Here is a 13,452-nt window from a genome sequence, read left to right as displayed (position 1 = left end):
TCTCCACTAGTCCCCCAAGACCTTCAGTCCCAAAGTAGCTCTTTCACTGGCATCTCAGGATTTCCTCCCATCCAGGAATGGCTTTGGAGACATCCTTGGCCCAGTCACAGAACCTGTGGGCTGTTTGGCTTAGGTCAGGTTTCATTGGCTCTCTATGCATCCCCTCTCTCCTGCAGCTAGGTACCATTGATGGTACAGATAGTTTTTTTAGCATCTTTTTATGAGTGGCAGAAACCCAGCTGCTGATTTTATTCAGGTAAAACTCCGGTCTGAACTCTGGTCTCCCACTACTCACAGTGGAGCATTTTTTACCCCACTAGAGTTTGGAACCTTTGCACCTTTCTGTTCCCATACCTGAATTACAAAATGACTGTGACTTTACCCCCATTTATCTACCATTGTGGTTTTCTCATCTGCTTCTGGTCTAAAGAGATGTTTATCTTATTTTTAAGAATACAGTATTTTTTAAAGTATCTATCATTGTATTCAGAACTGAAAGTGTATTTTTTAAAGCATGAGCTCACAATGCCAAAAAAGCTCAAAGTACTTTATGTTTTTAACAAGTATTGTTCTCAGTCACACGTATGACAATATATATGTGTGATTTACATACATTGTGTATTTGTGAAAATATTACTCAGTAGAATTCATTCCTTTTTCTAAAAGTTCATGCTAAATTTTATATTAGTCTACTAAATAAAACTTGATTTTTTAATCACCAACTAACTCCTAGATCAGTGTTGGTCTTCTAAGTTTGTAGCAGCTCACTTGGCTGCATCTGTAAAGTCACAGGTAGGGCAGCCTGCACCTCAGTATTCTTCTTACCTGCCATGATATATAAATTCCACCAAAGTGATTCTCCTGGATTTGATAAATGTTTAGTCTTTCCACGGTTATCTACTAAATGAAAATAAATTTTGAGCAGTGCAGGACAGGATGGTGATGCCTTTGCTACAGGGACACCTAACACAGAGTAAGGCATTTTGCCCATACTATCAAGAGAAGGCCCCTGGACGGTGAGCCAGAGTACCAAAAAGGAGACTGTATGTTTTAAAAGGAGACGAGAGAGGACCAAAAACAAACTGTTCTTCACCATGTTATAGAGTTAGAAACCTTGCAGCAATGATTTGTAAAGCTCAAATAACTGTATTGTAAATAAGAACAGAGAAACGAGTTATTCATACCCCCATAACCATTTAAAGGCGTTCATAAAGGCAAGCAGGTGTAATCATCCTTGAGTACAGAAGGAAGTTAAAAATAAATTTTCAAACCTTATCACATTTACCTTGCCAACTGATTCTGATTACGTGGCAACACTTACCAAGATTGTATGTAGCAGATAATGGTAGAAGTTTGTTCCCAAAGTTTTTAGAATGTTCGCCTTAAAAAATTTCTGGGGAATTTTCAACTTGACTGCTAACGCTTATTCATTTTTACCTTTTCTCAAACTATCTTTTCCTGACCCCTCAATTAAATTATGCTTCCTTCAGCACAGGCGACTTACCCTTATCATAATTTTTTCAGACCTTATGTTTTCTCTCTTCTTTCAGCCAACTGGGCACTGCAGTAGCTGAAATGCGAAAAAGGCAACAGTCACAGAATGAAGAAACACCTGCTGTGTCTCAAGCACCTGGAAACCAGAGGCCCAACAATACGTGTTGCTTTTGTTGGTGCTGTTGTTGCAGCTGCTCCTGGTATGTCTTCTTATCTGTGTGATACCACACCTGAGCTGGGTCATAACTGGCGTGAACCTGCACGTCAGCTCTCAGGACCATAGAAACTTCTCAATCTGTCTTTTTTTCTTCCTTTACAAGTAGGAATTACTGGAAACGATCGTTGGTTTAATGCACACATTTCCATAAGCAAAATATCATATTTCCTCAAAATCTACAATATAATTGGTAGTAAGGTAAAGAGTGAAAAATTGTTTTATATCATGGTTTTCTCCACCCATGCTTCTTAAAGGTATGGGTAAAGATAAGATTATGGCTATATATTTACTGAACAGTAAACAACATTCTCCCATGTTACAGAAGGTGCAAGAACACTAATATAATCTCTAGTAGTATTGTATGTAGTATTCAGGGTAGTGTTTTAGTTCTCTGCTATTCCACGTGGTGTTGATTGTTCTGTCACAGAGTTGGGTGGCAACTTCAGCCACAGACTCCTGAAAAGGACAGAAGAAGAAGCGCCACAGACTCATGTCCACAGATCTAAAAGGCCAGGGGCTATGATGGGTATGAAGGCCAAGTCAGTTCATTAAAAACTCTGAACTTAGAGCCAGAGAACCTGCTTTCCATTGCGGTTTTGTCCCTGACAGGCTCTGGGACATCAGACAAAGTTGTAATCTCTGCTTTTTGGTTTTCTCACCGGCAAAGTGATAAAGAGTCAGACAAGTTGGTTTTCAAGGTCCTGTCTCGTACTAAATGTCCATGGTTCAGGCACCTTAGAAAACCTGTTTTAGTTCCAAATTCCCAAAGTCTTCAAATAAGAAAATCAGTGAGACCCAGAGTCCTGAGATTTACAAAGATGAGATTCGTCGGGCGGGAGCGGGGGGATGCTAGACTTAATGGAATTTCCATAGAACCACACATTTCCGGGTACTGTAAGATCCAATTCACAGGTGGATATTTTGGGTTAGCAGTGGTCTGTTGGATCTCCATGACCTGTTTCAAAACCCTAAAGAAAGGCCCAGATGCTTGAGTCATCTTCTCACACATGATCTCTACAGTTTCTCAATGTCCATATTATGATGGTTGGTGTTATGATATAGTGGCATAATGTTCTATCACAGTGGCCAAAAGAGAAGATGAAATATGTAATGCTCCAGTGGCAGCCTTGGTGTTGAACAAGCTCTGAGCTCTCTAGGAAACTTCATTTCCAGAAAAACCATCCGATATTGTAGCAATCTGGAACGTTTAAAGTAGTTTTTATAGATATCAAAATTGCTTCCCAGATGATGATTCTTTTTTGGGTAAAGTCATGTACGATTCCTTTTTCTTTCATTCTTAAGCCTCAAATTCAGCATTTCAGATGGAGGCAAGAGAGTCCTAGAGGAGAGAACTATTTCAATGCAACTGTGTCATATTTTTCTCTCTCATTCCTCAAAAGATCAGCTAGCTCTGGTCTTAATCTGTGAAATACGGGCTAGTGCCTTAATATGGTGGTTCTGGAGTCGGACTGCCTGGGTTCCAGCTCTTCATCTTTCACTATTTGTTTGACTTTCAGCAAGTTGCTTAGTGCCTGCAGATTCCTCATCTATCAAATGACAGTAATAAGAATCCCTACCTCATAAGATTGCTTTAAACATTAAATGAAGTAAAACCCATACAAGCTGAGAACAGTGCCTGACCCACAGTGTGCATCTAATAAGAGTTAGTTACTGGGCTATGGAACACTTCATATCGGGAAAATAAAATCTCTTTAAAGAAGACCTGGCTGCAAACCATGTATATATTTTTTTAAAGATCAGCTTGTAAATACAATACAAAAAATTATCTTGGAAAGGAAAACTATTTTATTTTGAAGTTCATATGAAAGGTCACAAATATATTGTTACATCGTGCTGACGATTATATTTCTATTTCTCACTTGCTCTGCGCCATGTTCCAGTAATTAGTATATAATTTTGTTTGCCTGCAGAAACTTATTTCTGAATTGCTTCAGGATTAACACACCAAACGCTGAAGGTCTTTTGTGCAATATTTGCTGTCAAACAGATGTGTAGTGAGATTTGCTTTTATCTGTCCTACAGATATTTAGCAAGACTTGCTTTTATTAATTCTTAAAGTGCACATTAAATAACAAAATAGTCAACGTGAGCTCGTGAGCATCAGGTTGTCACAGAACACAGACTATGGATGGAGAACAAAACAGCTTTTGGAAGCTGCATTAACTCTCCACATGTCTAGGGCAACAGGTATTTGGACCCTAAACACGTGGTGCCTTGGATGCATGTTCTATTAGTTTTAGACGAGAGAGTATTGTTAAGAACTATGTTTGCTAATAATGAGTCATGGACACTCAAGTCCAGGCCATAAAACGCAGAGTCTGTAAACGTATGCCTTCTTTACATGATAAATGATAGGTAAGGTCATTTCTAACGTAAGCAACTATTTTAAAAAACAAGAAGGAAGGTTAAATTGCATTTTAATTGTAACTCTGTTATCTCAGTATAAATGGAGATGTCCTTTACACATGCATTTTTAGAGCATCATAATTTTTGCATTTTGAGTTTAGGGAAAAAAAATTGTAAAGTCTTATTAGAGTGGAAAAAAAAAAAAGAAAGAAAGCAATGTTCTTCAAATTTTCCAGGCTAGGGAAAAGGAGTATAACAAAAAGAAACACTAAAAAAAATGTAATTTAGGGACAAAAAGTTAGAAATAAAAGTATGAAGTAACTGTCATTCGTAAATAGGAATAGTTGCCATGTAGCTGATTTTACCTCCTTTTAAGGAAATAGAGTGCTAAGAAAATAAATTTCTATATCTAGTAATAAATATAAATACCTCACTCAAGCCTCACATGATGGGTTTTTAAAACAACTTAGTATTTTCCTCAAATTTGCATTTCTCATTCATATTTCATCATCAGCTCCTCTCTCATGTTTAAATTTATTCCTGCCTTTATAAAATTACCACTATGCTTTATTTTGGGTGGTGATACAGATCATAAATACATAACTGCTGAATACTTCCACAGTTTCCTTCAAAAATCTCAAAAGTTAGGATTACTTCACAATGTCCTCTGTCCCTGTCAAGGAACCACTTCCTTCCCCAAATCCATCTATCTCCCTTTTCTCCCCAGAGCCCTCCATTTCAAGAAGAGAAAGCAAAGGAATGAGGTTGAGACCGTTTAACCTGTGTTACACAAATAAGTCATGGATGCCCGAGTCTTGGCCATCAAGCAGACAGTCTGTAAGCTTGCAAGCCCTTCTACACATGGGGCAAAGCTGTTCCCAGCCAGGAGAGCTTTGTCAAGATCACGTGTCTAGAGATTCAGAATTGTCAAAACAATGTTCCCCTTATATCAGGATTCAAAGAGAATGACCTGCCTTTTCAGGTTGTTAACCCTCTTCCCTTTTCTTTATGAGAAAGAAACCCTTCAAAGATGCGGGATCCTTGCAAAACTGCCGACAGCGTGAATCCATGAGGTAGTTCAGACACCTGTGAAAGTGTGTCGGAAACCAGAAATTGCGTTGTGCTCACAAAACAAGGTGCCACAAAAAGGAGGTAGAAAGGGAGAGCTTCCAAAATCTTAAACGTAATTTCCAACTTGTCCCTTGAACCCTCCTCCCCTAACATCAGAGGTTAAACTAAAATAACTCAGAGTATTTTTTTCAAGGAAATCTCTAGGTGCTAATCCACTTCTGCTTTAATTCCTCATTGCTCCCGGGGGTGTCCTAGCAAGAAAAACAGATTGCTTTGTTTACTTATAAAAAATGAGAACTCAACAAACTTCAGATACCATGCCTCCAAAACGTTCCATTGGCTTCTCATGCTGCTGCATGGTGGTGAGGGCATCACTCGGGTGGGGCAGCCTTAGGCTCGCCACCTGCAGTTTCCGAGGGAATGGGTTCTCTCTTTCGCTACTTTACTTACTAGATTAGTGTATAAGCTTTTGTTTGGAAGAAAAAAACGTCCTCACTTAAAAACTAATGTTCAGAAAACTCTGTGTCTCATTTTACAGATAAGGCAACTGAAGACTTGCCTACTGTCACTAAGCTCATTAACGACAGAAGTGGGACTAAAATGCAAGTCTCTTAACATCCCAGTCCACTGTTTTGTCCATTTTAAGAGAACACTTCCAAACTTTTCATTTCCAGGCTGGATATGAACTGATTCCAAAGCTTTTTACTTTGCAAACTCTTCAAGAATTACATTAAGTAACACTTTTCAAATGAAATTCACAATCTCATGCGCTACTATGTATTGCCTACAAGATTTCATCCACTGCATCGGATGGTCTCCATTCTTCTCAGGAGAAATTGGCCAGAACGTTACTACATTAAATAGTCCTGTGAAAGCTAAAATTATCTCCCTTTTGACACATTAGTTTCCAGACCACGGAACAGATCTAAGTAAACTTTAAGCCCTTCATAAACATACTTTTGGTTGCCCCTCCCTCCATTTTTAACAAGTACCACAGCCTCTATAATTCAAAACAGTGCAAAAATAATGTCCTATTTTATCCTCTGACACTGTCACACTTTAGCTCTTTGCTAGTGGAAACACTAAAACGCATGCTTTAAAAGCCAAAGGATATTTTTTCAAAGGAAGAACAAAATCTGCGTCTGCTCCATGGTAAAGAAACCACCCCCTGGAAATAAATCTGCTCACACATGCAAGTTGAATCATTTCATCTAAGGCACCAGTGAAGAAGCAGTCTTTTCTCTAGCTGTCACCCTCAGAGACCTGATTCATCTCACATGGGAGCACAACTTATCTGCATAGGATTTCCAAAGGACGTGTAACCAGACCATCAAAAATATCACTTACAAAGAATTCTAGTTTTGAAAACTCTATCTCACCATGTCATAGGTAAAATTTGTCAGTAGTTTCTATAACTTACACCATCTTTTAAAGGCACACAATCAGAAGACATGTACCAAAATGAACCCAGGTTTCCCAGGCCATATACACAAAACCAAAAAGTGGACGTTGGCACAATGGACCATCTCTGTGTCATGCACTTGTTTATTCACTCCTTTACAGCTGATTGAATGCTAATTATTGCCTGGTACTGTTGATGTCATTAGCTTTCACCAGATTCTCCCTGCCTCTACATTGACAGGCAACAAATGCTCAATAAGCAACTGAACATGGACATGAACATTTGCTTTACTCCCTAGGTCACCCTCCAGAAAAGTTTAAGATTCAAACTGCCTCTGCCAACAGAATGCCTCGACCCTTTTCCAAGGAAGGCACACCGTTCTTCTTTTTTTTAATTTTATTGGAGTAGAGTTGATTTACAATGTTGTGTTAGTTTCAGGTGTACAGCATAGTGATTCAGTTATACATATACATATATTCATTCTTTTTCAGATTCTTTTCCCATTTCGGTTATTACAGAATACTGAGTAGAGTTCTCTGTGCTCTACAGTAAGTCCTTGTTGGTTATCTGTTTTATATATAGTAGTGTTTGTATGTTCATCCCAAGCTCCTAATTTATCCCTCCCCCCTATGTTCCCCCTTTGGTAACCATAAGTTTGTTTTCAAAATCTGTATGTTTCTGTGTTGTAAATAAGTTCACTTATATCATTTATTTTAAAATTAGTTTCCACAAATGAGTAATATCATATAATACTTGTCTTTCTCTGACTTACTTCACTTAGTATGATAATCTCTAGGTCCATTCATGTTGCCGCAAATGGCATTATTTCGTTCTTTTTATGGCTGAGTAATATTCCATTGTAGATATGAACCACATCTTCTTTATCCCTTCCTTTTTGACTCTATTTACTGTAAATGTACATTTTTTCTGAGTGTCACATTGCAGTGCTTAGACCATCAATGGAAAAATGGATGTGAAGAAAACAAAATACTAGATGAAAATATTATACCCAATTTCATTTAAGAGAGTAGAAAGAACCAAAACAGAATGGAGAAAGAAGATTAAATTAATTCCAGCTAGAAGCAAGCAAGAGCCAGCCCCTGCCTGGCCCTGTGGTGAGTGGAGAGGAGACGCCCCCGAAAGACGGAACGCCAGGTGGGGCGGGGAGAGGACGTGGGCCTTACCAGGTCGAGATGTAGGAGAGTTCTGACACGGAAAGGGCGTTCCAAAGAAAACAAAGATGGGTCCTCAGGAGGGGAGAGGATGGATGGTGAGAGGAGCCTCGCTCCATGAAGAAGCCCAGAATTCTAAAGTGACAGGAGGAAACAGACTGTAGGCGAAGAGACTGGGCAGCGCGTCCAAGGACAGCACTTGGCACTGAGACTTGAGTGCCGTCCACGGGCCCACATACCCCAGTTGGCTTCGAGTCATTTCAGGGTCATATCCGGGGAGGATCTCTCCATCTCGGCTGACGCACTGTATGTCGTGGTGGGGTGGGTGAGGGCCATCTGGGTCTCAAAGGGCAGGATGTGGTGGAGCTTCTCGATGACCTTGGCAATGGGCCACTGCTGGTCAGCCCCATGGCCACGCCTCCCTCTGCCCTGGACAAGGCTGCACACTTGGGGGGCTGGTCTGACGCCCAGCTCACTGTGCTGGTTTTCATACTAGTGACTCTCCTTCTGTTTGACATGCGTTTTTGTTTTCTAGGTGAGGGCCTTCAGTAAAATTATGCTATATGGATTTTAGAGTGGAATTCACAGCCATTCATATCAGTCAGTTGGCACTGGGCCTTTTCCTAAACGTGTACTAAAGTTTTAAAATAACTAAAAGTATATTTTGGCTTATAACATAACATTTGGCATATAGTAGGTGTTTAATTAATAATAAGGTGTTGAATGGTTGATGGAATTTGGATTTTCCAATTGAGTCTACTTTATAAAATATGGAAATTTGTATCACAGATTTTGTTTCTCAAAAATTACAGGTATATTCTTCTATCATTAGCATAATGATGTGGCGGGAACCACCAGATTTCTTCTTATGCACCATGTTCTTCATTCCCGTGTGTGTGTGTGTGTTAGTAGCAGTACTAGTACTAGTAGTAGTAGCAGTTAGTAGTAGAGAAAGGCCAGGATTCCAGGAGGGAGTGCTAAAATCTGGTTAGTACTACTGGGATATAAAGTCAAGAAGGACAAAATAGAAGACTAGAGACACAATGACAGGTAGTAAAATGCCTTTTATGGCATATTAAGACGTTAAGACTTTACACCTTTTTTGGTTATGGGAAGTGACTGAACATGCTTAAGTGAGAAGGGGACAAAGTCCATTTTATGTTTGAAGTATATCCCTGTGGAGACAATGGAAACTGTGTGGAAGGACAGGACAGAAACAGGAAGCATGTTAGAAGACTTCTGTAATAGTCTTGGTGAAAGATGCAAGGGGCTCAAAATGAAAGGTGATTAAAAGGAATGGAGAGATTCCAGTTTCAAGAAAAAGGAAGTACTGTCAACAATTTGCAGTAGACGTAAAGGAGAAGGGAAGGATAACGCCATTGCTTTGCTTGAGGGGCCGGGTTGATGGTAAGCCCATCAGATGAGAGAACGCTGGAACGGGAGGTGGTTTAGGCCAGGATAGGATGGTGGGTTGGGCTCGCTCCATGTGTGGTACCCAAGGATTAGCTGTGGAAATGATTTTGAAGCTTGCAGGGCATGTCTTGATTAGATATAACAATCAGGGAGTCATCAGCATACAATATACAGGAGATAAAAAGATGGCCCAGCATGAAGAGCAGTGAGCTACAGGCTGAAACCTCAAATGTAAATCCTTAAACCCACTACTGGGCATATATCCAGGGAAAACTATAATTCAAAAAGACACATGCACCCCAATGTTCATCGCAGCTCTATTTACAATAGCCAGGACATGGAAGCAACCTAAATGTCCATCAACAGAGGAATGGCTAGAGAAGATGTGGTACATATATACAATGGAATATTACTCAGCCATAAAAAGGAATGAAATTGGGTCATTTGTAAAGACGTGGATGGACCTAGAGACTGTCATACAGAGTGAAGTAAGTCAGAAAGGGAAAAACAAATATCGTATATTAACACATATATATGGAATCTAGAAAAATGGTATAGATGATCTTATTTGCAAAGCAGAAGTAGAGACACAGACATAGAGAACAAACATATGGATGGATACCAAGGGGGAAGCGGGGAGTGGGATGAATTGGGAGATGGGGATTGACATATATACACTATTGATACTAAGTATAAAATAGATAACTAATGAGAACCTACTGTATAGCACAGGGAACTCAGTGCTCTGTGGGGACCTAAATGGGAAGGAAATCCAAAAAAGAGGGGATATATGTATACATACAGCTGATTCACTTTGCTGTACAGTAGAAACTAACACAGTGTTGTAAAGCAATTATACTCCAATAAAAATAAAAATTTTTAAAAAGCCTTTAAAGAGAAAGCAGTGCAGCTCTGCAAACACAGAATGCAGAGACTAGACAGTCTGGGAGGTAACATACAAAACACACCACTGCGCAGGCACAGAAGCCCAGACAGTAAAGACTTTCACACAGAAGGGAATGATGGATGTTGCAAACACACGAAGGAGGTCTGATGCGATAAGAATCATAAAACTTCTTGTCATCTGGCCTACCAGGAAGTTATCAGTGAACTCTGTGAGAATTAAGCATCTCCTTAGGGTGCACGTGGAAGAAGAATTCGGAGAGAAAAGCTGCTGAGTGCAGCCCTTTTCAAAGGCACTGAGATACCCTGATCTTTGGGGGGTGAAGATTCAAGTTGAGGGAAGCCAGTGTTCCCTTTCTGATTTAATCAAAGCAAATTATTCCATTTCTAAAACAATGTGAAATCCAGCCCTTCTAAATCCTGGCCAAATTACATGGGCGATCTGGACAAAGGTTAAGAACTGCCCACCCATCCCAGCCTCTGCAAATCAATAATAATACAGAAACTGAGGTTATGACATTTTGCTACCCCTAACCTATCTATAAAATGTCATAGTTGTGCTACATCTTATTGAAGTTAATAATTTTCATCTCTCTCATTGGAACTCTTTTTTTTTTTAACATCTTTATTGGAGTATAATTGCTTTACAATGGTGTGTTAGTTTCTGCTGTATAACAAAGTGAATCAGTTATACATATACATATGTTCCCATATCTCTTCCCTCTTGCATCTCCCTCCCTCCCACCCTCCCTATCCCACCCCTCTAGGTGGTCACAAAGCACCGAGCTGATCTCACTGTGCTATGTGGCTGCTTCCCACTAGCTATCTATTTTACATTTGGTAGTGGAACTCTTTATTAGTCCTTTTAAGCCTAACTTATTTAGGTCTAGGCCTGGTAGACCTATTAAAATCTGCCTGATGTTTTAGGACATCACTCAAGAATTACTAATTACTTGTCAGATAAGACAATAAAATCCACTTCTAGCAAATATGAAGTTGATTGTATAATAATTCTGCTTCATTGGGTTTTATAAATATTATAATTTTCGATGCTATAAAATTCATATCTTTGTTTCAGATATCGATATACTATATATTAATATATATTATATATATAATAACATTATATATATAATGTATATATTAATGTACATTTCATGCCTGGGAGCATGTGCTTCTAAGTAGAAAGCAAATTTCTGCCATTGCTACTTTTCTGTAACAGAAACATAGATTATTTAAAAGCACAAAACCCTTTTAATTGACCAATTACATAACAGTTGAATAATAACTTCATATGTTTCATTGTAAATAGATGTGGTCTTGCCATATTTAAAGATTACACACAAATTCTAATAACATGCCTTCCTCATATAAAGCCTACTTTCAAGAGGCAGCACTGGGGAGGGAAGAAAACCACACTGGAATTAGACCTGGATGCATCTCAGTCTCATAACATATAACTGTGAAATGTCTGGCAAGCTTTAGTTTCATCTGTAAGATGGGATTCACAACAGTTACTTTAGGGTGCAGTTTCTTTCAGGAACCCCTGAATCATCCTTTATTGATAGATATTATTTGCAAGTCTCAGGCTGAAAGGAAATTACCAGACTTTGGCCACTGTATGCTTAGCATGTTCTATTTCCATGTTGTCAGTTAATGTAACAGAACCTGTTTTCTGCATTCGGTATCCCTGGCCCTTTCTCCCCAGCTCTCACATGAACCAGCACAGGTATAACTTGGCATTCCCGGAGCACAGACCACACGCTCATTGATACACAGAGTGATGTGAGTTCATCACATCCTGGGATAAAGTCTCCCCACAGATCAGGACTGTTGCCTTCAATCATAGTTGTTTTCAAGGATGCTCCCACCTCAGCCCAAACATACTCACACACACAGTAACTGGAAAATCCCCCGGGAAGAATGAATGGGTGGATGGGTAAGTGACCCTGCCAGCAAGCAGATGTTTTTCTGAGTCAACTGCTAGGGTTTTAACATTTTCATTGTCCTTTTTATAACAGAGACACAAGTTAACTAAAGCTAGAAGCTTGAGCTCCAACTTAACTGATGCATTTAAAGATCTGGATGATTACATGCCATTTTAATAACAGTGTCTACTAACTAAATAAAAGTCCATTTGGCTTTTTCGCATCCAAGATATTTGCTTTCCCACAAAAGCATCCACTAAGTTAATTATGACTTACAGGGAAAATTACAGTGGGTTGAAGGAAGAGCTTAAAATAGGATTTCAGTCAACCTGAGAACTGAAGTAGAGGATTCTATGGATTGGTGTATGTTATAGGAAGTACATCTAAATATTCAATCCTATAATTCTCTTAATGTTAAGGCGGAAAAAAAGAAACTCTACATATGCCAAATAGGAGGCTTTGGTTATTTAACTGAACATCAGCTGACATAGTAGATCCAGATTTTAACCAGGTTATAACTTGCTAAATGCAGTTGGCATTTTAAACCAAATGAATATCCATGAACTTAAAATACATGGCTTAGAGTTTGAAACAAAAATTTAATACCAATAGAAAAAGGGAGTTTTTGAAACCCATCTTTTCCAACTGAAGCACGTATAGAGGGAAATTGGTAGCGCAGAGGGCGAGTATGAGAAGACAAAGTGATTTTGTTTTCAGTTTCCATGCAGCAAAAGAAGCAATTAGCATTTACATACAACCCAAACTGGGATTGAAATCGTTTGGAGAATCCACTTTCACAGTGGCTCTTTGAAAACATTTTAAATAACAAAAAAATTTCCTGCCTGTTGGTAGCTAAAAACCTTTTCTAATTCATTTGTTCTAAGAATGTATCACCCAAGATCTATATTACCCCAGCAAGAGACATAATTAGAGTTCAAACAGCTAATTATTGGAAAGGATAACTACGATGTTAATAGGATTATGCCTGATCCTTTTTTAAGACTAAAGTATCCCTAAATTAAATGACCTAGGGCGGGAAGTATCCAGAACATTTCCTAAATAGCAAAAAGAAAAACTGGGTGTAATTATGCACACCTGTCAAGATTAAATTTATCCCTTTTGAGTATATTTCACTCACAGAAAATTTGATGACTCTTTTCAAAGTCCTTAGAAAGATGTAATTATCAAAACCCCATACATGTAAGAATAGATTTTTTTTTTCCAAATAAGGGTAAACTTAGAAACGTTCAGTTTTATTGAGTTGATTAAAATATTATATTTATAAAGGCAACATAGCCCTCTAGTGGACAGATTTTTAATAGCGGGTTATTTTACTTCTGATAGGCTTTAAATCTATGAAATAAAAGCTTAAACGAAATGAAACATTTGTTTTATAATATATGATACATGATTATGAAAAATAGGAGTACTTCTAGGGGCAATGATTTTTGGGGGTTTTTTGCTGTACGCGGGCCTCTCACTGTT

General features: G+C 38.7%; 1 protein-coding gene across 3 annotated transcripts in view; it reads left to right on the top strand.

The window, feature by feature from the left end:
* Positions 1–13,452, top strand: part of RGS17 (regulator of G protein signaling 17) — an 88,306-nt gene that overhangs the window by 52,013 nt on the left and 22,841 nt on the right. For all 3 annotated transcript variants that reach the window (XM_030853133.2, XM_030853131.2, XM_030853132.2), the window contains exon 2: positions 1,551–1,694. In XM_030853133.2, the coding sequence (XP_030708993.1) occupies positions 1,576–1,694 (119 nt within the window). In that variant the 5' untranslated portion in view covers positions 1,551–1,575. The remainder of the gene's footprint in view (positions 1–1,550; positions 1,695–13,452) is intronic.

Source organism: Globicephala melas, chromosome 14, assembly GCF_963455315.2.
Source record: "Globicephala melas chromosome 14, mGloMel1.2, whole genome shotgun sequence".
In the NCBI taxonomy this organism is placed as follows: Eukaryota; Metazoa; Chordata; class Mammalia; order Artiodactyla; family Delphinidae; genus Globicephala; species Globicephala melas.
Note: the sequence above shows the minus strand (reverse complement) of the source record. Positions and strands in the feature narration are given on the sequence as shown.